At 43.7% G+C, this 24,843-nt stretch overlaps 1 protein-coding gene and 1 pseudogene across 1 annotated transcript; both read right to left on the bottom strand.

Moving 5' to 3' along the window:
- Nucleotides 1-9,736: 9,736 nt before the first annotated feature.
- LOC123067444 (L-type lectin-domain containing receptor kinase IX.1-like) lies at nucleotides 9,737-12,305 on the bottom strand (annotated as a pseudogene).
- A 10,680-nt stretch (nucleotides 12,306-22,985) lies between these two features.
- On the bottom strand, nucleotides 22,986-24,286 carry LOC123067443 (uncharacterized). Its single transcript, XM_044490235.1, has 4 exons — nucleotides 24,029-24,286; nucleotides 23,758-23,919; nucleotides 23,653-23,714; nucleotides 22,986-23,042 (listed from the first exon to the last, which is right to left on the bottom strand). The coding sequence occupies exons 1-4, from the start codon at nucleotides 24,273-24,275 to the stop codon at nucleotides 22,986-22,988; spliced, it is 528 nt and encodes a 175-aa protein (XP_044346170.1). The 5' UTR covers nucleotides 24,276-24,286.
- Nucleotides 24,287-24,843: the final 557 nt, after the last annotated feature.

Below are 24,843 nucleotides of genomic sequence, written 5' to 3'. Positions count from 1 at the left end.
GACGCGGAAGCCGCGAGTCTGGGCATCCCAGACCGCTTGGCGGATTTCACAGTCCCGCAGGAGCGTGACGTCCTGAGGGCCCGGCACCGTTGGGACCCAGTGAAGAAGGTTTACGAGACAACACCGGTCATTACGGAGTTCATGAGACTCCTGGTAATTTTAGTTTCTGATCAATTCGACTACACACGTTAGTCATATTTGTAAATGATCCTTGTGCCTTTTGCAGAGAGAGCAGCACCGATTTCGGCCGAAAGCGACTCGTCGTCTGAGGCATTGGCGAGGCCCAAGTGGGACACTCCATTCAACCGGGCGTTGAACATATTGAAACGGCAACCGGTGGATACTCGACCGTCGTATGGACGCGTGCACGGTGTCGGAGACGACGCCACGTGGAAGAAGTACTACCGTGAGACCACGGAGGAGAGAAAGGAAATACGGAGGTTAACTGAAGAAAACATCGACAAGAAGGTTGAGATTGCGATTGAGAAGAAATCATCTCAGACAGTTGCAATAGCGGTAGCTGCCGCAAAACAGGCGGTTGCAGATTTGTCTACTTCCTTGGTGACGGGCATTATCACTTGGACAAGGAAAAATCCAGAAAAAAATGCAAAGGACTTTCCCCTTGCTGACTTCTTGGGAGCACCTGCTCCTGCACCGGCTCCCGCACCGGACGTGCTCGGCGGTGCTTCGTCTTTGGCTGAGATCGACGCCCTCACGGTATCTGTCACACCGCCCCCCTTCAATATAAATGTATAATCTCCCGTTTTCGTTGCCTTTCGGATGTCTCACGTCGCAGACTTTTCTTTGCAGGCCGACGAAACCCCGTGCACCATATTGTACACCATCGGCGACCAGAAGGTGGCCGTGGGGAAGGCGACGATAATGAAGCCGAAGGAGCCATTGTTCCACAACCGGCCGATCCCCCCGAACGTCTTCAAGGTTTCCATGGCCAGTGTCGAACCGGGCCACGAGAATTTGCCTCCTCCAACACTACTGGTGGATGACGAGGAGACACCGCGGCGGCTTGGTGATTGTTGCAACGGGTGGGTCCTATTATGGCCAAAGAGTCTGCTTCGACTGGAGGCGGCCGGGAGCACACCCACGAGCACGCAGCCTCGGCAAGGTATGAACATCAACACCCCACCTACCCAATTAGCGTCGGGTGTCGGGTTGGGTGATAGCGAACGGGGTAAGGAGGAGGCTCCATTAGTTGCTGATGACATCGCCATGGATGAGGATGAGGATGACGATGGCGCTGAATAGTATGTCTATACTGGCGCCTCCTCAGGGTTTGAGCGTCATGAGTCGGTGCCTGAATTACCGTCTCAATGTGTTATTGACGACCTTCCAGTAGTAAAGAAGTCTAGGAAGAGAGCGAGGAAAGGCAAAAAAGCTGATTCTATGATCCAGGAGCCTCGGCTTCAGGACCGTATAGATATCCCCAATGCGGATAAATGGCATATCCCCGGTCAACCAATCCTACCTGCAACAGCGCTACGGGCCAGATTCGGCGATCTAAGAAGACTTCATGATGATGTGCTGCGGGTAGAGAAATGCCTCATCGCCTCTAAAGATCCAGGATACCCACTCTACGTGGTTAACGTTCCGCGGCAAATGTCGTATGTCGACAGCTTCCCTGCGGATAAGTTCTTCCTCCGATTCGATTACATATTCGACATGTTTCACGTGAAGAAGCTGGATTTTACATTTGTCTGCCTTTATGCCTTGCACATGAACTACATCATTGGGGTTGAGCAGATATGTCATATCTGTGTCGCTGACCCGTACTACATGCACGAGAGCTTCTTGGGAGTCTGTGCAGAGCAGCGTGAATACGCGATGGATTACATCGTCAGTTTCATGCTCGCCAATAAGGACAAGGAGGCGATTCTCGTGCCTTATCATCCCGTGTAAGTCATCCACGCTGCTATCCTTCCTTCGATTTCAATAATTCATTTGCACGGTGGAGGCTAATTAATTTGAGGTGTACTTATTTTGTGCAGCGGCAGGCGCGCCGTCCTCATCATCCTCTACCCCCGATTCTCCCACGCTCTTTACTTGGACTCGCCGAAGAACATTCACAAAAAGGATTACACCCACATCAAAGATGTTCTCGACAGTGCTATGTTTTACTACCAATCAAGGGGTGCAGAGGTTAGGGACAAGAAGAGAAGGGGCGGCAGGGCCGCCTTCAGCCATAAGACCGACTTCTGCTGCATCCAGCAACCAAACGATTCTCTTAATGATGGATTCTATGTCCTACACCACATGCTGGAGTACAGACGGGATCACCAGAACCTTCACATGTCACCTAGATCTGGCGATGCCCATATTCTGCAATGGGCAAAGGACATAGGAGATATCGAGGATCATCGACTTCGAGCTGAGTTCTATAACATCCAGCGCGAACTTGCCCAAATCATCATGAAAGAGGTCGTCGGAAAAACAGGGATGTTCTACGGAGGACAAATGTCGCGGGAACACGTCCGAACATGCATAGCCTCTCAGCATCTCGACATGAAGCCTTTCACTAAGCTCGGGGACTATCTCCCTGACCTCGATGGATGGCACAGCATGTTGGAGTGATTGTCGATATATGACAATGTGTCTGTTTAGTCCATACTTTCTGTATGACAAAACTTTGAGTTATGCGCAGTGAAACTTTATTTGTGATGTAATTAAACCGTCCTCCTCCTCGACTAGCGAAGATCACTCTAGTTAGGGCATTTTGGTTACGATGAACTTTGTTATTTATGCTTATGATATATTGTTTCTATTTTTGTCAAGTCTGTCTCTTTCTGTTGCTCAACTATATATGTTGCATATCATCTACTCATGTGATGATGCAGGTGCATAGATCATCGATGGCAAAGAAGTGCTACGCCAGGAGTATATATACGATGAGTGGCCGGAGTGTCAGGCCCAAGTGTTGCCGGTTTCCAGTTTCCGAGCGACAGGCAGTAGTTAGTTTAGGTTCACGCTAATGCGAGAGAGGGATACGAACTCATGTACTCAAAGTGATAGCTCTTTTCGCGTATACCATTGTTTAGATGGATGACGATGTAATTGCAAGTAATCAAGGACTTGTATCGCTATTTTCGAGATGATGACGAGAGACCACTTTGTGTTAGATGATGATTATGATGAGACTATTTGTATGTATATGCTATGATTATATTCGTGGTCTCGCAGGCATTTGTATGTGTATCATGATGACATTTCTATGTGCTAAAGATTCTTCTATAAAGCCTGTTCAAATACAAAACAAATATGCCAAAAAAACAAAAAACCTGTTAAATTAGCAGTAGCGAGTGTATAGAAGTTAGCAGCAGCGCCTCTATAGCAGTAGCGCGTTGCTGCAAAGGGCGCTAGAGCTACTAGCAGTAGCGTGCTCCCGGTAACCGCGCTGCTGCTACACTTGTGTAGCAGTAGCGCCGGTGGCAACGCGCTACTACTATACGTTAGCTGTAGCGCCTTATTAGTAGCGCCCCACCCCGCGCTACTGATACACCTAAAACCCGCGCTGCTGCTAGCCTTTTCCCTAGTAGTGTTGGATGTGTTGGGGGACACAAGAGACTCTTTGTTATTTGGTTGCAGGGTTGTTTGAGAGAGACCATCTTCATCCTACGCCTCCTACGGATTGATAAACCTTAGGTCATCCACTTGAGGAAAATTTGCTACTGTCCTACAAACCTGTGCACTTGCAGGCCCAACAACGTCTACAAGAAAAATGTTGTGTAGTAGACATCAAAGGGAAAGTACTATCACGGCGAACCCCAACTCCACCAGTTAGTACGCCTATTCCTGTGGAGGAAGCACAACCAGCTAGTCGTAGTTTAGCATCTATCGCATTTGATGTTGTTAAATCGTATGTGCGTATCTTCCCATCTTGGAAATATTATACTGAAGATGAAGGAAAATGCCAGTTGCAGGTGTTTGTCCAGGAGTTATGTGTCAGTAATGTTATTCATGGCAATTACTTTGCTTCGTCCCATACATCCTACCTCCATGATGGTTATAATACAGCAACTTTTCCCATTTTTCTCTATAGAGAAGGACCGATTTGGAAACTCAGGATGAGATAACCTATGCTAATACCTCTGCTATCTTCAAGAATTCTTGGTGGCAGTAACGGAATTACCTGAAGAAAACGTACTTCACCAGCAAAGAAACTCATCAAATTCCCTTACGTTCTCCTGAGACACATTTACTGGACGATGACTGGGAACGCCTTGTTCTGTACTGGTCCCGAACCAAGAATGTGGTAAGGTCTATGAGCTCATTTTCTATTTTTAAGTATTATATTCTTGCATCTTACTGTACTCTGTTCATGTATAACAAGTGCCTAAACCTGAAGAACAACTGTTCTAATTTAAGATTCCATTGCTATCATAGTTCAAAAAAGCGCTAGGCATTAATTGTGCGTTTTGCCACCACCTTGCGCTTTACTGACCAAATCACATGCTTATACGCAGTTATGCACAGATTAAACATAGGTATGCGCAATGCATTTTGCCAACGCCTAGAGCCTAGGCGCGCTTAAGCGCTCGCTTAGGCGCACATTTTTTAACTATGATTGCTTTGCTCTTGTATCACTGTATTTACTGACAGAAACTTATTTTTAAATTGAAGGATCCAATCGAAACTCCAGTGGCACAGCAGGTATGTTCACGCATATTTCTTTAACAGGTTTGCTCTTATCAATAGCTCTTTTGATTTCAATTTCAATTGTGTATACAGTTGACTTTCATATCATGCACATTACTAGCATCACAACATAGCCAATAGTGTTGTTGTAAATGTAGACCCGTGGTACCCATCTGAAATCTTGTTGTGTCGTGTAGTTTCCCACGCTTTATATTCTTTCACTGCTACTTTGTCTTGAACTGATATGATTTGAACCGTGTCTCTATTTTGATTTGGCAAGACAATGCAGTGACCATAGGACATAGATATATGTTTGTTTGATGCTTTTATTATGTACTAGTACTTGGCAATAGAAGACTTGGTAGTTTAATTCTGTCCACCTTACTAATGAACTGGTTCATCGAAATGAGTTTCATATACTAGTACATGATAAACTTGTTATGTGTCTGCTTGTTTCTTCTTTTAGAATGCTGACAAAATATTGGAGAAGAGTGCCTTATTAAGCAATGGTAAAGGAAGTAATGCAGATAAGGTTCAGGATAGTGACACATCCTTGTTGGTCTCCAACAAAGCTGATAAAACAGCTAAGGAAGACTATCTTGATTCAGATGCATACTTTCTGGTGCAACAGCAAGCGTTGGAGGATTTTAGCACCAAACAGGACAAAGCTAATCAGCTTGCTAAGCTTATTGCCAGCATGGTGGATACCTAGGATAACGTTTCTTGAGCTCTTCTGAAGTTGTTTCAGTTATCCTCTTGTTTTGCTGTCGCGTTTATTTGCACTGGTGGCCAATTTTAATGGCCAGTGTATGTAATATGCTGCTTTGTTCCCTATATTTGCACTGGTGGTGAACTTTGATGCTCAATGGATGTAATATGTGTAATAGCGGTAATAGGCTAGCATTAATTGCTTGCTTATTTATTTCCTTATTGTCTTGTTTAGTTGTTTGCTTGTAGTCACTGCAGTTCTTTTTCTGTGTTTTTCTAGTGGCCACACTAGCCTATTTTTGGTAACTAGGCCAAAATAATCATGGCAACACACGGACTGTTGTAACCATGGGCCTCCTGCAAGCCGTATGATCCATGGGCCTTCTTCTGGCCGTAGGATCCATTGGCCTTCTATACGGGCCGTAGGATCCATTGGCCTTCTATACGGGCCTTAGGGTCCATGGGCCTTCTACGGGCCGTAGGGTCCATGGGCCTTCTACGGGCCATACGACCCATGGGCCTTCTACGGGCTGTAGATCCATGGGCCTCATATGGGTCGTAGATCCATGGGCCTTCTACGAGGTGTATCATCATTTCGCCAATCATGGGCCGTACAATTCATGGACCATAATGGGCCGTTAATAGACCGTATTTGATAACTCTATGAAAGCAGCCCAACGGGTATTTTTTGACATGAAAACGGCCCAACGTATTAACGGTCCGCAAACAGGCCGACTGTAACGACGGGCTAAATTTGGCCCACAAGCAAAAAATGACAGTAACGGGCCGTATGTAACCGAATGCTGCAAATGAGCCCAAGAATCAATGGGCCCTGAGAAGGCCGAAAGATAACTTGGGATGGAAACGGCCTAATAGAATAACGGGCCGTTAATGGGTATAAAGTGATACACTGTTCATTACGGGCCAGTTTCACCATGGGCCGTTAATGGGCCAAGAGATACAAAGGGCCTCATATGGGCTGAAAGAAGTCATGGGCCACACATGGGCCGGAAGATAAACGGGCTGGAATCATATTGGACGGCTCAGATGACGCTACTGGGCCTAATTCAGATAGGGCGTAATGGGCCCTGGGTTAGCAGGCTGTAAATGGGCTATATGCGAACATGCCGTTAACAGGCTTTCCGTGGGCTGGCCCGCCTCCTTTTGACCAAGTCAAACGGGCCGGCCTTTTCATAGGAATGGGCCTCTGTTGGGTCGTGCCACGTGTCGCCGTATCATAGGCGCCTTTGGTCCAATGAGCGGATAACATCTGTCCCAACGGTGAGCCGACACGTGTTTCCTCCAGCCAATGATGATTTTACACGTGGAAAATCCCCATTGGTCGGGGCTGTTAACGGGTTATCGGATCCAAAACCCGACCCGATAGCTTAACGGCGTTCTGTTATGGTGGATGCCACGTGTCGGTCACCCTTGACGAAAGCACTTCTGTGACGCGCGATTTATCGTCATGGAAGTGGACACTTCTGTGAGGATAATTTTGGTAATGTCATGGAACACTTCTACGACAGCACATGTATGATTATCTTGATTCTGTCATAAAATTGTCATGGATGTACATGCATGACAAAAACCCGACCTACTGTGACAAACACGTATCATCACGAAAGTGTATTTTTTTTGTAGTGAAAGGACTTCTGCTCTACATCTTACCTTTCTTGATTCTGCAATGGAAGATTTCCATGAGGACTTATCTTCTGGAAAGGCCGCGTGTTTGTCAAATATCTAACTCGGAAAGGAACCACCACTGCTTTTCCATGTTGTGTGCTGCACCACCAGAAGTAAGATCCTGTTCAGTATACATGGCCTTCTTCTTAAGTTTTTTGACTGTAAAAACTGAAGATATTTGCAAAAACCTCAGGGAATTCACACATAAAGAGACAACTGCTACCAGTTGAAATATATTGTGTGACTTTCCTGGATAAACTTTGCTTCTGCATTCCATAAAATAGGCTTAAACATATTCATCTCAAGAAAGATATAGTTTCTCAGGCATTTCTCGGAAGTAAATTGTGCTTCAGAGATATTTGATTTTCAAATTAAGATGAGTAGCTATTGTAATATATAGGCAATCTTTCTGCCAATTAAGTTGTTGTTTTTACTGATACAATGAGTGAGCATTTTGCATATAAGGAGAAGACGGAGATTATAACAATGAGCAATGGCGGCCTCATTTGTTGACCATACCTGGCCTTTGCTTGGACCATGATATTCGGTCGCCTACTAAAAGCAAAGAGAATTGCATAATCATATATGAAGAAGAATGACTGATGGCAGAGAATTATGCAAAATGGGCAGCATTATATATTCAGGTGTATGCATCAAGTTCTACAATTTCAGGTTCTCCCAAGGAATATATATTGCCCCAGTACTTGAAAATAGTTATATGTAGCATAGTCATATGTATTGAACAAGACACTCATGCTTTTGTGCTGTCAGCCATGGTCTGACCTCCTATATTTTAACAGTTTCTATAGTGTATTCTCTGTGACGATTACATACAAGTAGTTGTTGTAAATAACAACAAAATAGATTGCCAAACTTCTGTACAAAACTGCACCATTTTATGGTGCATTGATTGTTTCTACTATCCTTGGTGATCTAGCACTGAAAATGTGATTTTTAATTGGCAGTTCTTCATTTCTGCTTCATATGGTTGTTTAGTTTGCAGAAAGAACATGCACATCCCGGGAGCGCTCCAGGCCAGTCAATCCTACCACTAGACCTCATAGCAGTGTGTGTTCTGCACAAAGAACAAGATTGGGTTGATAGATGAAAAATATGGGGAAAAAGTCAAGTAAGGTGGTTTAAGCTAGCATGACATGGATGGCTGGAAGCACAAGTGTTAGCTGTTTGGGTAGTCTCCATGCCTATTTCTTCGTGTGGCATGTTATTTACCTTCGGTTTTATGATCTATCCAATTTGTATGTAAAACTCTACCCATTATTTTAGTGGTGATTTTTTTAATACATATCTTATATTTGATAGAACTTGCCAATTTTGAAAAATAAAGTAGAGCATTTATCTTTCTTAACGCAGAAATATGTATGGGTTGTAAGAAGTTTAATTGATGTTCTTCTCTTACTGCTGAAAGAAGGAACTAAGAAAAAGGAGGAAAATGTGGACATTTTGCTTCAGTTAATGAACAATTTCCCAATTGGGTGGCAATTTTTACTTTCAGTTTCTCGGAGCGCAAGGAATTATCTTAGATGTGACACTCCTCTCAGTGCCACACCTGGATTTCTAATATGTACTACTTTTCTTTTGCTTCCAATCCTCTTATTGAGGACAATATTCTTTAAATAACTTTATATGACCTGTGGCTTCTAAACACAACTTTCCCCCCAAAATCAGATATTGTTGTAAACATTCATGGATCTGGTTTACTAAGTATTGAACTCTCATATAATAGAATTGCAACATTTTTAGTATGTTCTTGATTTTGTGGTTGCTTGCTTTATTGAAATAATATTTGTAAACATTATTTTTTCTGAAATCATATACAGTACAATTTTATTTATGATGCAGCGGGGCAAAATATGTGTGTGCAGACTTGAGCATATAGTTTGAGATAAAATATGTTGAATCCAAGGAATAATGCATGCTTTGATCCATGTAGCGCCACCAACATCGTCTACGGTGACAATATACCGCGCCAAAACACACACAGAAGAATTTGCGTTTGCTATTGAAATACTTTCTTATTCCTTTTCCCACATTTAGTTCAAAAGTTGAAAGAAGTCAGGATGGCATGTGCAATTTAGTGTTGTTGAATTTTCTTGCATATTAGACCAGAAATAAAAGTGGAATGATGTAGGTTAGAAATAAATGTCCTATTATAAAAGTGTCAACGTGTACTTCCTGTTTGCCTAAGATGCACCACATGGAGACAATGAATGTACTTTTTGACAATACAACCTTATCGACACAGTTCTATTACTTTGATTGAATGGACCAAAGTTCTATTTATTGCACACAAGAAAGAAACCACTTATTAACATCATTTATCAACGGGGCGCGGCGTGTCACCGCGCGGGTAAAGCTAGTTTAGACAAAACCTCAGACAGGCATAACTCGTTAGCCCGCTAGACTATTAGCGTGAAGTTCACGGTTCGATTCCCACCGGTTAACTAGATGGAATACGAAGATAATTTTATTTTTTTCCATCTACATTTTCTTTCACCCCCATAGACATAGAAAAGGTGAGCTGGGCTGTTTCACCGGTCAACTAGATGGAATATGAAGCCATACAAGCCAACGGTGACCGTATAATCACCGCAACGCATATATAGTGAGCGTATTAATCGTATTCTTAAGTAAAGTGATCAAAGTGATCGTACACAACAAGTTCAATGGTCACCGATGCATTTTACTCAGATCTACAGCTGTCTATACCACTGACTGGTGGCATGTAGCTTGCAGCCCGCATCCTTGAGGGGAGGGGAGGCAGGGGCGCCTCAAATCGCAACACATTAAGAGCATGCCTGATAGACGGTCTCAGCTTCAGATCGAGCTGAGCACACCAAAGCCCGACAATCAACACGCACTCCATCTCCCGGGCATCGAATTGTCCTCCCAGCCGTGTGTCGGCGGCGTCCAGAATCTTCCCTCTTCCATACGAGCTCCAGACCCACTGAGCCAGGTGGACCGCATCATCATCATCTTCTTCTTCTTCTTGCTGAACCACCACCACGGGCCGTCTGCTGCAGGCGATCTCAAGGAGGACAACGCCGAAGCTGTAAACATCTGACACGGTGTTGGTCCTGCCAGTGATCATGCATTCTGGATCCATGTATCCCATTGTCCCGACGTGCGCCATGGTGAGCGAACCTCGGCCGTGTTCGACCAACCTGGCAAGACCAAAGTCGTCGAGCTTGGTGTTGAAGGACGCATCTAGCCTGACGTTGATTGGCTTGATGTCCCTATGCAGGACGCACTGCTCCCACTCCTGATGTAGGTAGAGAAGCGTGGATCCTAACCCGAGCACAATCTCATGCCTGAAGATAGAAACATATACAACATAAAACCATCATCTGCTCAGGGCTAATGAAGCAATGTGATATTGCCTTCTTTATTATTTACTCCACGTATTAGCTTTGGTCAAAGTCAAGTTTTGTAAACTTTGACAAAATTTATAGACAAAAATATTAACATATACGACAATTAATTAATACCATTAGATTCATTACTGAATGTAGTTCCATATCATATAGATTTATTACGGTAAATAATTACTCCATCCATTCCTTATACAAGGCCGCAAACTCAGATTACAAGTACCAAGGTAAAAAATTAATGACTGCTTTGCAAGTCAACTTTTCTTTTTGATAACTAGAATCATTAACACGCTCGCATACATGCAAGGAAGAAATAAGAAGGAAGTACCACAGTGTAACTATGACTGCATGCATGCAAATGAGAAGGAAGTTGCTCATACGAGAAAACATCATTAATTTTTGTCTCGGTTACTGTTAGTGGCCTTGTATAGATGCAAATTGTATTTTTTTATTGTGGCCTTGTATAAGGAAATGGAGGGAGTATATTGTTTACTATAAAGTTGGCCAAACTTTACGAAGTTTGATTTCAGTCAACTCTAATATGTAGAGTAAATAAAAACGGAGGGAGTAGTAATTTGCATGCAATGTTTATATGCATGGTGCTTCTTCTCTGGTGGGCGTACCTAACCGACCATGGAAGCATGGCGTTATTGGCAGCATAGAGATGTCTATCAAGGCTACCGTTGGGCATCAACTCGTAGACGAGGAGCAGCTCGCGGCCTCCATGGCACCAGCCGATAAGCTGCACGAGATTCTTGTGGCGAAGCCGGCTTATGACCCTTACCTCAGAGGCATACTCCTTCCTCCCCTGCTTTGAACCCTTGGAGACTCTTTTGATGGCCACGTGAAGGTTCAGTTCCTTGAGGAATCCTTTGTACACCAAGCCGAAGCCCCCTTGTCCGAACTTCTTATCGTCGGAAAAGTTGTCTGTGGGCATGGCCAAGCCGCTGTAGCAAAACCGCTTGGGCGTGGTCCCTTTATCGAAGTCATATTCCATGCTCTGATTGACATCAAAGAAGCCGACCTCTGCCAACCCTTGCTCCGTTGCTCAGTGATGGTTTTTCGCCCGGTTCCGCCGTAGGAGGAGACAGATCAAAGTGACGGAAATGACCAAAAACAATATAGAACCTATGGAGATGCCGATCAGAAGACCGGTTCTGGAAGGAGGAGGCGGAGATTCTGTGAAAGAATTCCAAGCAAAATGACACTGGATTAGCATGCATCTTGCTGATTAGTGACTCGACTAACACGAAAGTGAACACTAACCTCCGTGAGTCAACAACGGTTGTGTTAAGTTTTGGTGCCCGCACCCGTAGTTCTCACCATACCCAACTTTGAGCATGTTGCAGTACATCTTGTAGTAGCGGGCCCGGTCCTTGGCCGGCAGGGTCAGGTAGCCCTTGCCACACTCCGACGAGCCTTTGAAGATGTTGGTGGTCATGTCGTAGCCGGGGAGCATCCCGGCGTCAACATCTTGGGCAGAAGGTGTCCAGCCATCGGTCATCACGGCGTGACACGACGGTTTGGGTGGCTGAGGCGTCATCTACCACCAGATGGCCTTCTTGAACGCCACGACAGGGTCCATGGACACCAGGTCTGGGTTGTCTAGCAGGTCCAGCCCCAACGCCTCCCCGGCTTTTCGGTAGTTGAAGTCGTTGTGACAATGAACTGTGTAATTGCTAGGATTGCTAAATCTTAGTCGACTGAGAGTCAATTATGTTCGTGATATCTTACATGAAAATCCATGCAAATTTTCTTTTTTATTTTGTCTATCTTCTTTTTATATTTGTGTTACTTGACTAAGACTTGTTTTGTCTCAAACGATTGAGATCTAGCCACACCTACTTACTAATATGAAACTCACACTAGATTCATGTCCAAGAAAAAATAGAGCAACGATATGATGTACAGTTTGTGTCATACTATTAAAAATATGTATATAATAAAGCGGGGCAAAAGTTTGTTTCATGTTTCTTACTAGGTCAGCTGTACTGGGCCTCGTCCGTGGTAGCGCGCTATCACTGGATTTCGCTCTTTCACGAAGCAGTAACCTGAGGGCACAAACTAATAGCATGTCATGTAGGAATTTTTGGTGTCTTCCAAAACATTATATACTACATTTATTTGGTTGATGAATGAAATCATACGGAATTGGTGTATGAATGATTGGTACAAATATTTGCAATTGAACTTGAGGAAATTTATTCAAGGAGCTGGGTACAAACTATACTGGAATACAGTGTGTATTTGTACACTGGAATTAATTGCCTGGGCACAGTATAGGTTTGGAATTTGCTAGGCTATTTACAGGTTGAACTCTGTAGATTGATAAGTCTACACGTTTAAATAGGAACCATATACTATTTAAACGTGGCATATATCTCACATATATGTGCTTATGGATAAGAAGGAATTTGACTAGGAAAATAATCGATTATGATCGTGGTTGGTTATTTCGATTAGGAGTCTAACTGTCTCCTCCGGGAGGTCGCTGCCAATGCATCTTGGCTTTGCACTATTACTCAATGGTGAGACGGCAAAGGCTCGGCAGGTCAATATATATATTCAATTCATATAGCCAAGACTCGGCAGGCAGGTCGCGCTGGTGCACTGTGTTCAGTTCATATACCACAAACAACTGATGTAGCTCCTGTAAATGATGCAGCAAAGTGTTGCAACAACTACTATGAGGTAAACTGCTATTTGAACTACAACTGATTGTTATTTCATTACTAACTAGTAAAGTTTTTGTTGTTACTTTTCAGCCCAAGGAAAAATTTCAAAAGTCCAGCAGACAGAGTGACAACCCTCTTTCACCAAAGAAGAAGGCGAAAGGCGATACACTCTCGACTGGTGGTTCTGTAACTGGAAGCAACCAGCTTAGCAGCTGATGTGACCAAGAAAGAGTACACACGAAGCGAAGGAGAGCAAAAAAATAGTAATCATACTTCTGTACGAATTTACATTCTTTGGATTTTATATGCGTGCATGGCACATTCCTTTTACTAGTTTATAAAATGTGTGAGAAGCATGCGAACATCTCGCATGATTAAAAAAAAAGCAACACTAATTCCAGCAAAAGATCTCTCCGGTTGTAGCTTCGGCGAAGGAGCAGTATGAGGTACGTTGGGAAGGAGATGCTTGCAGCCTTGGGGGAGGGGGTGCTCACAGAATCAGCAGGAGGTCGTGCCGTCGGCACTGACGAGCTCACTGTGCGTAACAAGAGAGGAGAGAAGCAACAAGGCAAGAGGAAGAAGAAAGCAGAGAAAAGAAGAAGAAGAAAAGTTACACGAAAAAGATAAGAAAAGGTACGTCTCTCTTGAAGGCCCATCGAACTCACGTGGCCCAGTCCGCTTCTGATGTAGAAAGCGAACGAGCGAGGGGCGATCAGTCGACGCTCGGCCGGTCATTCGAAGGGAAATGTTTCTCTTTATATAATGTGTGAGATGCATGCCAACATCTCGCATGATTAAAATGTGTTTATTCGGCTCATTGTCATACACAGTCAGCCCTCTCGTATCAGGCTGCAAGTGGACACGGGCCTCCCGCGGTGCCCACTTACAAGCCCACAAAAATGATGCTCACGGTCACCCACGGAATTACGTCAAACTTATGTGAAATATGTGGGTTATCCCACGGAAACCACGTCCTACCCGCATATCGTTATCTGCCAGAAAACTAGTTGTCCGCGTCCCACGCACGCCGCCGCGCGATTCAGCGACCATGGATCAGGCGAGGCGACCAGCAGGCAGCAGCCGAAGTGACGCTGCTAGCTCCGGCCCACATGTACTCTGCTGCCGCTTTCACATTTCCTCCTGAGTTCCCTCCTTGTCGTCATCATCTCCTCCTCGCTCCCTCTGCCGATGGAGAAGAGTTTCGTCGGCGACGCCCTTGGATCCCTACCCGCTGCGCCGACTGACGATGCCAGTGTCCGTGAACTTGTATTGCAGTTTTCGGTGCAACAGGGAGGCCAGCCCATGTGCCCGCAGTAGTGCCAAATGATCGGCGGATGGCATGAGCATGGCGACACATGCAGGGCAACTGTATGTGCACCGGTGGCCGCACGCCAGCGCACCGATGTGCGCACGTCCGCGAACACAATGGCTTTGTCCTGTGCTTGGCTGCGTGATTAAGTGCTGATGCCATGAATGGAGGCGTTGGCACGATGGCTAGTTTGGGATGCACGTTGGGTCCATTTGATTCTAGCTACTTGGCTAAACATGGGCATGCTCATCGACGCTGTCAGCAAGGAGGAGCGTGTCATCGACAGATGGAGGCAACACTCCGGCAGCTCCTCGCCGGAGTTCGATGGTTCCAGGGACGTCGCTGCAGACGTGCTGGAAGCGTTGCGGGCGCTGCTTTCTATGCTCGACAATGCACCTGTCTAGCCAGGGATAGGCATGCAGTAGTACAGTATTATCAAGAGGCGCAACGATGTATACTACTGCAATCTGAATTATGTATGCGAGCCGCAACCGCGGACTAAACTGTAGGTTATGTGGGGATCCCGCGTAAGCCCACTTAAATTCGCGGGCTGATGCGGCATGATGCGGGTGTCCCGCGGAGCGTCCCACTTGCAGCCTGACCTGGGAGGAAACAACTTCTGCTGCGTACTCCTCCCAAAGTCTGGAACAGAGTCGCCTAGATCTGATGAACACAACTCGCTCGATCGGGAAAACCCTCACTCACCCGATCTCGCCGTCTCGCCGTCTCCGCTGCGAGTCCGCCTCGCCGTCTCCAACGCCGCTTCGCCGTCCCTGCCACGGCGGAAGCCTCGCCGTCTCCACCGCCGCATCGCCGTCCCTGCCGCGGCGGACTTCTCGCCGTCTCCACCGCCGCCTCGCCGTACCCGTCGCGGCGCCCACCTCATCCTCCACGCCGTGACCGGCTGCTCATCTACAACCAGCCGGGAAATCAGACCTGCAGAGTTTGTTGCTGCTCCAAATCCTCTGCTTTGACAACTAGCCAAGCTGCACGAGCTGCTGCCGGCTGCTCGGAACCTACAAATCACACGTGAGTTTGCTGCTACTAATCAACGTAGTAGTACAAGTGCTGTTTGGAATTTTTGCTGTTACTAGTCAGCGTGGAAGTACAAGTGCTGATTGGAATTTTTACCATGGTAATCATCACCTCTGATGGCTTCCAACAGTGTGTTTGCTGGGTTACTTAGATCTTGTAAATTGGATGGTTCAAATTTTACTGACTGGAAGAGGAAGATTATGTTTCTCCTCACTGTTGAGAACATTGATTATATCATAACTCAATCTAAGCCTACCCGAAATTCTGTTGAGTTTTGTGTTGTGAAGTTTTCAAGTTTTGGGTAAAGATTCGATGGACTATGGAATAAGTGTTGGGGAACGTAGTAATTTCAAAATTTTCCTACGCAAACGTAAGATCATGGTGATGCATAGCAATGAGAGGGGGAGTGTATCTTCATACCCTTGAAGATCGCTAAGCGGAAGCGTTATGACAACGCGGTTGATGTAGTCGTACGTCTTCACGATCCGACCGATCCAAGTACCGAACACACGGCACCTCCGAGTTCTGCACACGTTCAGCTCGATGACGTCCTCGCCTTCTCGATCCAGCAAGACGGGCGAAGTAGTAGATGAGTTCCGGCAGCACGACGGCGTGGTGACAGTGTTGGTGAAGAACAATCTCCGTAGGGCTTCGCCTAAGCACTACGGAAACTATGACGGAGGATAAACTAGAGGGGACGGGGTTGCCGGCACATGGCTTGGTGTTTCTTGACGTGTCTCTGGTGCTAGCCCTGCCCCTCTATTTATATGTTGAGCCTTGGAGTCGAAACTTGGAGTAAAAGCCTCCACAAAGTCGGTTTCACCCGAAAGGCAAGAGTCCTTCTCGGACTCCAGGGCCAGACGCCAAGGTTCCTGGCGTCTGGACCCAGACGCCAGGGACCCTCGCATCTGGCCCCTGGACTCCGCAAAACTTCCTTTTGCGTTTCCAAAAACCTTGTGGACTTTTCCCTTTGGGCCAAATAGCGTGTTCTCGTACCCAAACATTTCGAGAAACATCCGGAAGCCCTTCCGGTGAATTCCGGAATCCTTCCGGAGACCAAACAACATTATCCCATATATTAAACTTCATCTCCAGACCATTCCGGAGTTCCTCGTCATGTCCGTGATCTCATCCGGGAATCCGAACAACGTTCAGTCACCAACATATATAACTCATATAATACTATATCTTCAACGAAGGTTAAGCGTGCGGACCCTACGGGTTCGAGAACTATGTAGACATGACCGAGACATCTCTCTGGTCAATAACCAATATTTGAACCTGGATGCCCATATTGGCTCCTACATATTCTACGAAGATCTTTATCGGTCAAACCGCATAACAACATACGTTGTTCCCTTTGTCATCGGTATGTTACTTACCCGAGATTCGATCGTCGGTATCTCAATACCTAGTTCAATCTCGTTACCGGCAAGTCTCTTTACTCGTTCCGTAATACATAATCCCACAACTAACTTATTAGTTGCAATGCTTGCAAGGCTTATAGTGATGTGCATTACTGAGTGGGCCCAGATATACCTCTCCGACAATCGGAGTGACAAATCCCAATCTCAAAATACGCCAACCCAACAAGTACCTTCGGAGACACCTGTAGAGCACCTTTATAATCACCTAGTTACGTTGTGACGTTTGGTAGCACACAAAGTGTTCCTCCGGTAAATGGGAGTTGTATAATCTCATAGTCATAGGAACATGTATAAGTCATGAAGAAAGCAATAGCAACATACTAAACAATCAAGTGCTAAGCTAACGAAATGGGTCAAGTCAACCACATCATTCTTCTAATGATGTGATCCCACTGATCAAATGATAACTCATATCCATGGTTAGGATACTCAACCATCTTTGATCAATGAGCTAGTCAAGTAGAGGCATACTAGTGACACTATGTTTGTCTATGTATTCACACATGTATTATGTTTCCGGGTAATACAATTCTAGCATGAATAATAAACATTTATCATGATATGAGGAAATAAATAATAACTTTATTATTGCCTCTAGGGCATATTTCCTTCAGTCTCCCACTTGCATTAGAGTCAATAATCTAGATTACACAGTAATGATTCTAACACCCATGAAGCCTTGGTGTTGATCATGTTTTGCTCGTGGAAGAGGCTTAGTCAATGGGTCTGCAACATTTAGATCCGTATGTATCTTGCAAATCTCTATGTCTTCCACCTGGACTTGGTCCCGGATGGAATTGAAGCGTCTCTTGATCTGCTTGGTTCTTTTGTGAAATCTGGATTCCTTTGCCAAGGCAATTGCACCAGTATTATCACAAAAGATTTTCATTGGACCCGATGCACTAGGTATGACACCTAGATTGGATATGAACTCCTTCATCCAGACTCCTTCATTTGCTGCTTTCGAAGCAGTTATGTACTCTGCTTCACATGTAGATCCCGCCATGACGTTTTGTTTAGAACTGCATCAACTGACAGCTCCACCGTTCAATATAAACACGTATCCGGTTTGCGATTTAGAATCGTCTGGATTAGTGTCAAAGCTTGCATCGATGTAACCATTTACGACTAGCTCTTTGTCACCTCCATAAATGAGAAACATATCCTTAGTCCTTTTCAGGTATTTCAGGATGTTCTTGACCGCTGTCCAGTGATCCACTCCTGGATTACTTTGGTACCTCCCTGCTAAACTAATAGCAAGGCACACATCAGGTCTGGTACACAGCATAGCATACATGATAGAGCCTATGGCTGAAGCATAGGGAACTTCTTTCATTTTCTCTCTATCTTCTGCAGTGGTCGGGCATTGAGTCTGACTCAATTTCACACCTTGTATTACAGGCAAGAAGCCTTTCTTTGCTTGATCCATTTTGAACTTTTTGAAAACTTTTTCAAGGTATATACTTTGTGAAAGTCCAATTAAGCGTCTTGATCTATCTCTATAGATCTTGATGCCCAATATGTAAGCAGCTTCACCGAGGTCTTTCATTGAAAAACTTTTATTCAAGTATCCTTTTATGCTATCCAGAAATTCTATATCATTTCCAATCAATAATATGTCGTCCACATATAATAATAGAAATGCTACAGAGCTCCCACTCACTTTCTTGTAAATATAGCCTTCTCCAAAAGTATGTATAAAACCATATGCTTTGATCACACTATCAAAGCGTTTATTCCAACTCCGAGAGGCTTGCACCAGTCCATAAATGGATCGCTGGAGCTTGCACACTTTGTTAGCACCCTTTGGATCGACAAAACCTTCTGGTTGCATCATATACAACACTTCTTTCAGAAATCCATTCAGGAATGCAGTTTTGACATCCATTTGCCAAATTTCATAATCATAAAATGCGGCAATTGCTAAAATGATTCGGACAGACTTAAGCATCGCTACGGGTGAGAAAGTCTCATCGTAGTCAACACCTTGAACTTGTTGAAAACCTTTCGCAACAAGTCGAGCTTTGTAGACAGTAACATTACCATCAACGTCAGTCTTCTTCTTCTTGAAGATCCATTTATTCTCGATGGCTTGCCGATCATCGGGCAAGTCAACCAAAGTCCACACTTTGTTCTCTTACATGGATCCCATCTCAGATTTCATGGCCTCAAGCCATTTTGCGGAATCTGGGCTCATCATCGCTTCCTCATAGTTCGTAGGTTCGCCATGATCAAGTAACATGACCTCCAGAATAGGATTATCGTACCACTCTGGTGTGGATCTTACTCTGGTTGACCTACGAGGTTCTGTAGTAACTTGATCTGAAGCTTCATGATCAACATCATTAGCTTCCTCACTTATTGGTGTAGTCATCACAGGAACCGGTTTCTGTGATGAACTATTTTCCAATAAAGGAGCAGGTACAGTTACCTCATCAAGTTCTACTTTCCTCCCACTCACTTCTTTCGAGAGAAACTCCTTCTCTAGAAAGGATCCATTCTTGGCAACAAATGTCTTGCCTTCGGATCTGTGATAGAAGGTGTACCCAACAGTTTCCTTTGGGTATCCTATGAAGACACATTTCTCCGATTTGGGTTCAAGCTTATCGGGTTGAAGCTTTTTCACATAAGCATTGCAGCCCCAAACTTTAAGAAACAACAACTTTGGTTTCTTGCCAAACCAAAGTTCATAAGGCGTCATCTCAACGGATTTTGATGGTGCCCTATTTAACGTGAATGCGGCCGTCTCTAAAGCATAACCCCAAAATGGTAGAGGTAAATTAGTAAGAGACATCATAGATTGCACCATATCTAGTAAAGCACGATTACGACGTTCGGACACACCATTACGCTGTGGTTTTCCGGGTGGCGTGAGTTGCAAAACTATTCCGCATTGCTTCAAATGTAAACCAAACTCATAACTCAAATATTCTCCTCCATGATTAGATCGTAGAAACTTTATTTTCTTGTTACGATGATTTTCAACTTCACTCTGAAATTCATTGAACTTTTCAAATGTTTCAGACTTATGTTTCATTAAGTAGATATACCCATATCTGCTCAAATCATCTGTGAAGGTGAGAAAATAAAGATACCCGCCGCGAGCGTCAACATTCATTGGACCACATACATCAGTATGTATGATTTCCAACAAATCAATTACTCGCTCCATAGTTCCGGAGAACAGCGTTGTAGTCATCTTGCCCATGAGGCATGGTTCGCAAGTACCAAGTGATTCATAATCAAGTGATTCCAAAAGTCCATCAATATGGAGTTTCTTCACGCACTTTACACCAATATGACCTAAACGGCAGTGCCACAAATAAGTTGCACTATCATTATCAACTCTGCATCTTTTGGCTTCAACATTATGAATATGTGTATCACTACTATCGAGATTCATCAAAAATAGACCACTCTTTAAGGGTGCATGACCATAAAAGATATTACTCATATAAATAGAACAACCATTATTCTCATATTTAAATGAATAACCGTCTTGCATCAAACAAGATCTAGATATAATGTTCATACTACAAGAAATATGTCAACTAGTGACCTTCTGTCAGTGACCCTGGAAGAATTGGTCATAGATCTATGACCATTTTAGACCAATTGGTCAAAAGCTGTTCGGGGGGCTCCAAACCCTAAACAATAACGACCATTTTGGTCAGAAAGGTCGTAATTTCCTTACACGAAATGGTCATAAAGCAGATAGTATAGGTCCGCAGCCTTATTTCTAGCTGATCATGACCAATATAGATGGTCATAACCTTGTAAATTGTGGTGGGTTGCTATGACTAGGCGCCACCTCATCAATTTTGCCTATGTGTCATGTCCATGTGGCAGTTTTTGCCCTAGGTTGTGAAGCAACCTATATTTCTGTCATTCCCAAAATTCCCAAAAAAATCTCATAAATTCTTTGGGTCATATGTTCGTCAAATATGTAAAAAACCTTCCTTGCGTAGTTCAAAAATAATTAAAAAATATTCATTTTCCTATTCTGTTCACAAAAACACTTTGTGAAGGAAGTACCACTTTGGCATGTCCAAATGGTATCCATTTTCTACAGTGCTTTCCTCTACCCAAATAACCATCCTCCACCAAATGCCAGCTCAATCCATTCATTATTTTGAGCCCGGTTTCAACATTCGTATTTATGTCCAGTGTGGTACTTTGCAAAGCAAGTACCACCTAGGCTCCTCCTTTTGAGCTGAAAATTTGTGAAGATGGTCTTCTTAGTAATTGATCATCCTCAGCCAAAACTCACACCCATTAGCCATGTGCATTTCCCGTACCGCTAATCAAACACTTGGCTGCTTATTCATGTTTGAGCATCGATCGGTCTCCTCGTGAGAATCTTATGTTGTGATTTTCTTCCTAGCACCTACCTGGGGAGTGCCCAACCCATTAGACATGCCTAGGCAGCCTAGAACACATGGCAATGCCATGGTCACGCGGTGACCACGCGGCGGGCATGCGAGTTTACGCGCTCTAGAGTTGGGGCCCTCGGTCACCGTCCAAACCTCGACGTATCGCCACCAAACCATGTATTTATGATTAAATAGGTACTTATGTAACTAGAAATGATTTTTGGAAAAAATAAATAGCAAACTATGAGGCAGCTGCAGTTCAAATTTGACCCGCTTCCAACTGAATCGGCGGAATTTGTCTTTTTCACCAGAGGTGGATCAAAACTTTTGACACCCAACCATTTTTTCAATTGTGAATTACATATGGCCTAGTATTTTATAAAATTGATCAGGTCCAATTTTGCAACAAATGTATGGTAGGTCCTTTACAAAAAAAACTCATTTCGGGCACTCGGAAAATGGAAAATGTATTTTCCGTGAAAAGAAAATGAAAACTCCCTTAGGCAACATTGTTTGGAATTCCAAGATGCACCCTTGTTCACAACATGAGATCATTTGAACAAACTATACCATGAATGTGGCCATAAGATTGATCATTTGGCTTGAAAGCCATGAATCTTCACACATGATAACTCATTTCTGAGAACACTTTTTTTAAAATAATTACCGTATTACAAGTTTATTATTTTTCCTGGAAACTTGGTCACATATAATGACATAATGCGAAGGTTTTCCAATTTTTTGATTTTTTTTGAATTTTTTATGCCCGTTTCAAAATGCGGTCAAAACGACGGGCTTGACCGTTCCTAGCTAGTGGTTGAATCTTGGAATTTTTTTGGTGTTTCTATGATTAAATAGATACTTATGTACCTAGAAATGATTTTTGTAAAAAATAAAGAGAAAACTACAAGGTAGCTACAGTTCAAATTTGACCCGCTTCCAACTAAATCAGCGAGAATTTGTCTTTTTCACCAGAGGTGGATCAAAACTTTTGACACCCAAGCATTTTGTCAATTGTGCATTATATATGTCCTAGTATTTTATAAAATTGATTAGGTCATATTTTACAACAAATATATGGTAGGTCCTTCACAAAAAAACTCATTTTGGGCACTCGGGAAAATGGAAAATGTATTTTCCGTGAAAAGAAAATGAAAACTCCCTTAGGCAACATTGTTTGGAATTCCAAGATGCACCCTTGTGCACATGAGATCATTTGAACAAATTATACCATGAATGTTGCCATAAGATTGATCATTTGGCTTGAAATCCATGAATCTTCACACATGATAGCTCATTTCTGAGAACACTTTTTTAAAATAGTTACCGTATTACAAGTTTATTGTTTTTCCTGGAAACTTGGTCACATATAATGACACAATGCGAAGGTTTTCCAATTTTTTGTTTTTTTTGAATTTTTTATGCCCGTTTCAAAATGCGATCAAAACGGTGGGCTTGACCGTTCCTAGCTAGTAGTTGAATCTTGGATTTTGTTTGGTGTTTCTCTGATTAAATAGATACTTATTTACCTAGAAATGATTTTTGGAAAAAATAAAGAGCAAACGACGAGGTAGTTACAGTTCAAGTTTGACCCGTTTCTAGCTAAATCAGCGGAAATTTGACCCAAAAAAGAGCATCACAGCAAAAGACTTAACCAGGGGCCATCCATCCACATAACCCACCATCCTGAGATCTCAATTCTCACGGGTAAAAAGCAAGCAAGAAGACCAGATCACCTAGGGCGTGGTCTGCTTGTACTTGGACACCTCAGTGAGTAGCTTGTTGTAGGTGGCCTGGTCGAAGATGCATATCATTCAGTTACCAGTAGCAATCCTTGTAGGTGCATATTTACCACAACAATTGGTTAGTATACATACAGATTTGTGCACTTACTAACTAGTGTGTTGTGTGTTCACCCTTTGCACACACCAATGGTTGGCTAATCTAGAACATGGCAGGCATTTATATGATGGAAGTACATAGCTAGGAAACAAACAACAGTCCATAATTGCATCATCATGTGTAGAACAAAATATACACTCGCCTCTACAGGCTACAACACTAGTAGAGTAGAGAACCATCCATAATAATTCTACTATAGGAGACAATGTAAACACAGAGTCACACCATTGACATATATTATTATTAAGCCCTAACTAAAAGATTCTGGTGGCTTAATTAGTGGGCAGATGTATGCATGCACAAAAAGGGGGACATTTTTCAATCAAACTGAAGAAAGATGCACATGATCCATTCAGTAACCAGTAGCAATAAAATCACAAGCAGACCAGACCAGAGGATCATCATCATCATCATCACAAGAAGAGAAGAGAAAGAAAAAATAGAGGCGATGGTACGGTACGGTACAGTAGGGGAGGGGAGGGGAGGAAGGGCGGAGCTTACAGTGGCGAGCGGGGAGGCGAGGTCTCGGCTCGCGCGGCGTGGAGGAGCAGCATCATCAGCTCCTTCGTCCAAGGAAACCGTAACAGTCTCCGCATCAGAAACAACCGCTTGTTGCAAAAATAGAATTCGCGTCAGGCAGTGAATCAAATAGCGCAAGCATACTGATTTGATGCAAACTGTCCTTACCTTGCTGGTCCTCTTCTTCCATTTCTTCGGTACCACGACTTGCCTCGTCTGAAGAAACCGGCACAGCAGTTTCCACACAACCTGATTGCACACAAAATTCTTGTCAATTTCAGATTTCATGAGACTGCAGTTACAACAAAACATGGGAGACGTATCAATTTATAAGTTATTACTGAAGTCTTTGTCCCACCTTCGTCTTCCTGACCCTGCTCCTCTTCTATTTCTTCAGTATCATCATTTTCGTCGTCAGAGGAAACCTGTGCAGTTTCCATAGCAGGCACATCACCTGCATCTTCCTGGCTGTGCTCCTCAACCAGTAGGCTCCTTTTGCTCGTTGTTCTGAAGATGCACAGCCTCTTCTTGCATTGCTGCAGTAGTGTCACGTCCCTCGTCTGAAGAAACCGGTGCAGGTACAGCAGTTTCCATATCAGAAACATCACCTGCTTGCAAACAAAATTTAGGTGCCACAACCAGAGTCAGACACATAGTTCAAATACAATGTGGGGCACACATCAATTTGAAGTTTCAATTTCCATATAGCATAAGCCAGTGTGAGATCAGATCAACAGTTGCATATATACTGATGAGCGACCAGGGAGTTTCAAGAGTTTGTATAACATATTTACATGCATAGTAGATAGAGCCAACAGATCAATTATGGCATAAAAATTGTTTGTTATTTGTTGTGACCCACCAGCTTTATTAACTTAGAAATTCAACTTAGCTTTATCTAGGAACGTTAGATCGAAACGGATGAGAGGAACACTGTTGTGACTTTCATATACTAGTGGGAATTTTCATTATAGAACTTGGCGTGTATATTCCTACGATGGGCTTCCTCAAAATGCCCTAGGTCTACGTGAGCAAGCAAGTTGGATGCACACCCACTTAGTTTCTTTTGTTGAGATTTTCATACATTTATAGCTCTAGTGCATATGTTGCATGGCAATCCCTACTCCTCATGTTGACATCAATTGATGGGCATCTCCATAGCCCGTTGATTAG

Source organism: Triticum aestivum, chromosome 3B (assembly GCF_018294505.1).
Source record: "Triticum aestivum cultivar Chinese Spring chromosome 3B, IWGSC CS RefSeq v2.1, whole genome shotgun sequence".
Lineage (NCBI taxonomy): Eukaryota > Viridiplantae > Streptophyta > Magnoliopsida > Poales > Poaceae > Triticum > Triticum aestivum.
Note: the sequence above shows the minus strand (reverse complement) of the source record. Positions and strands in the feature narration are given on the sequence as shown.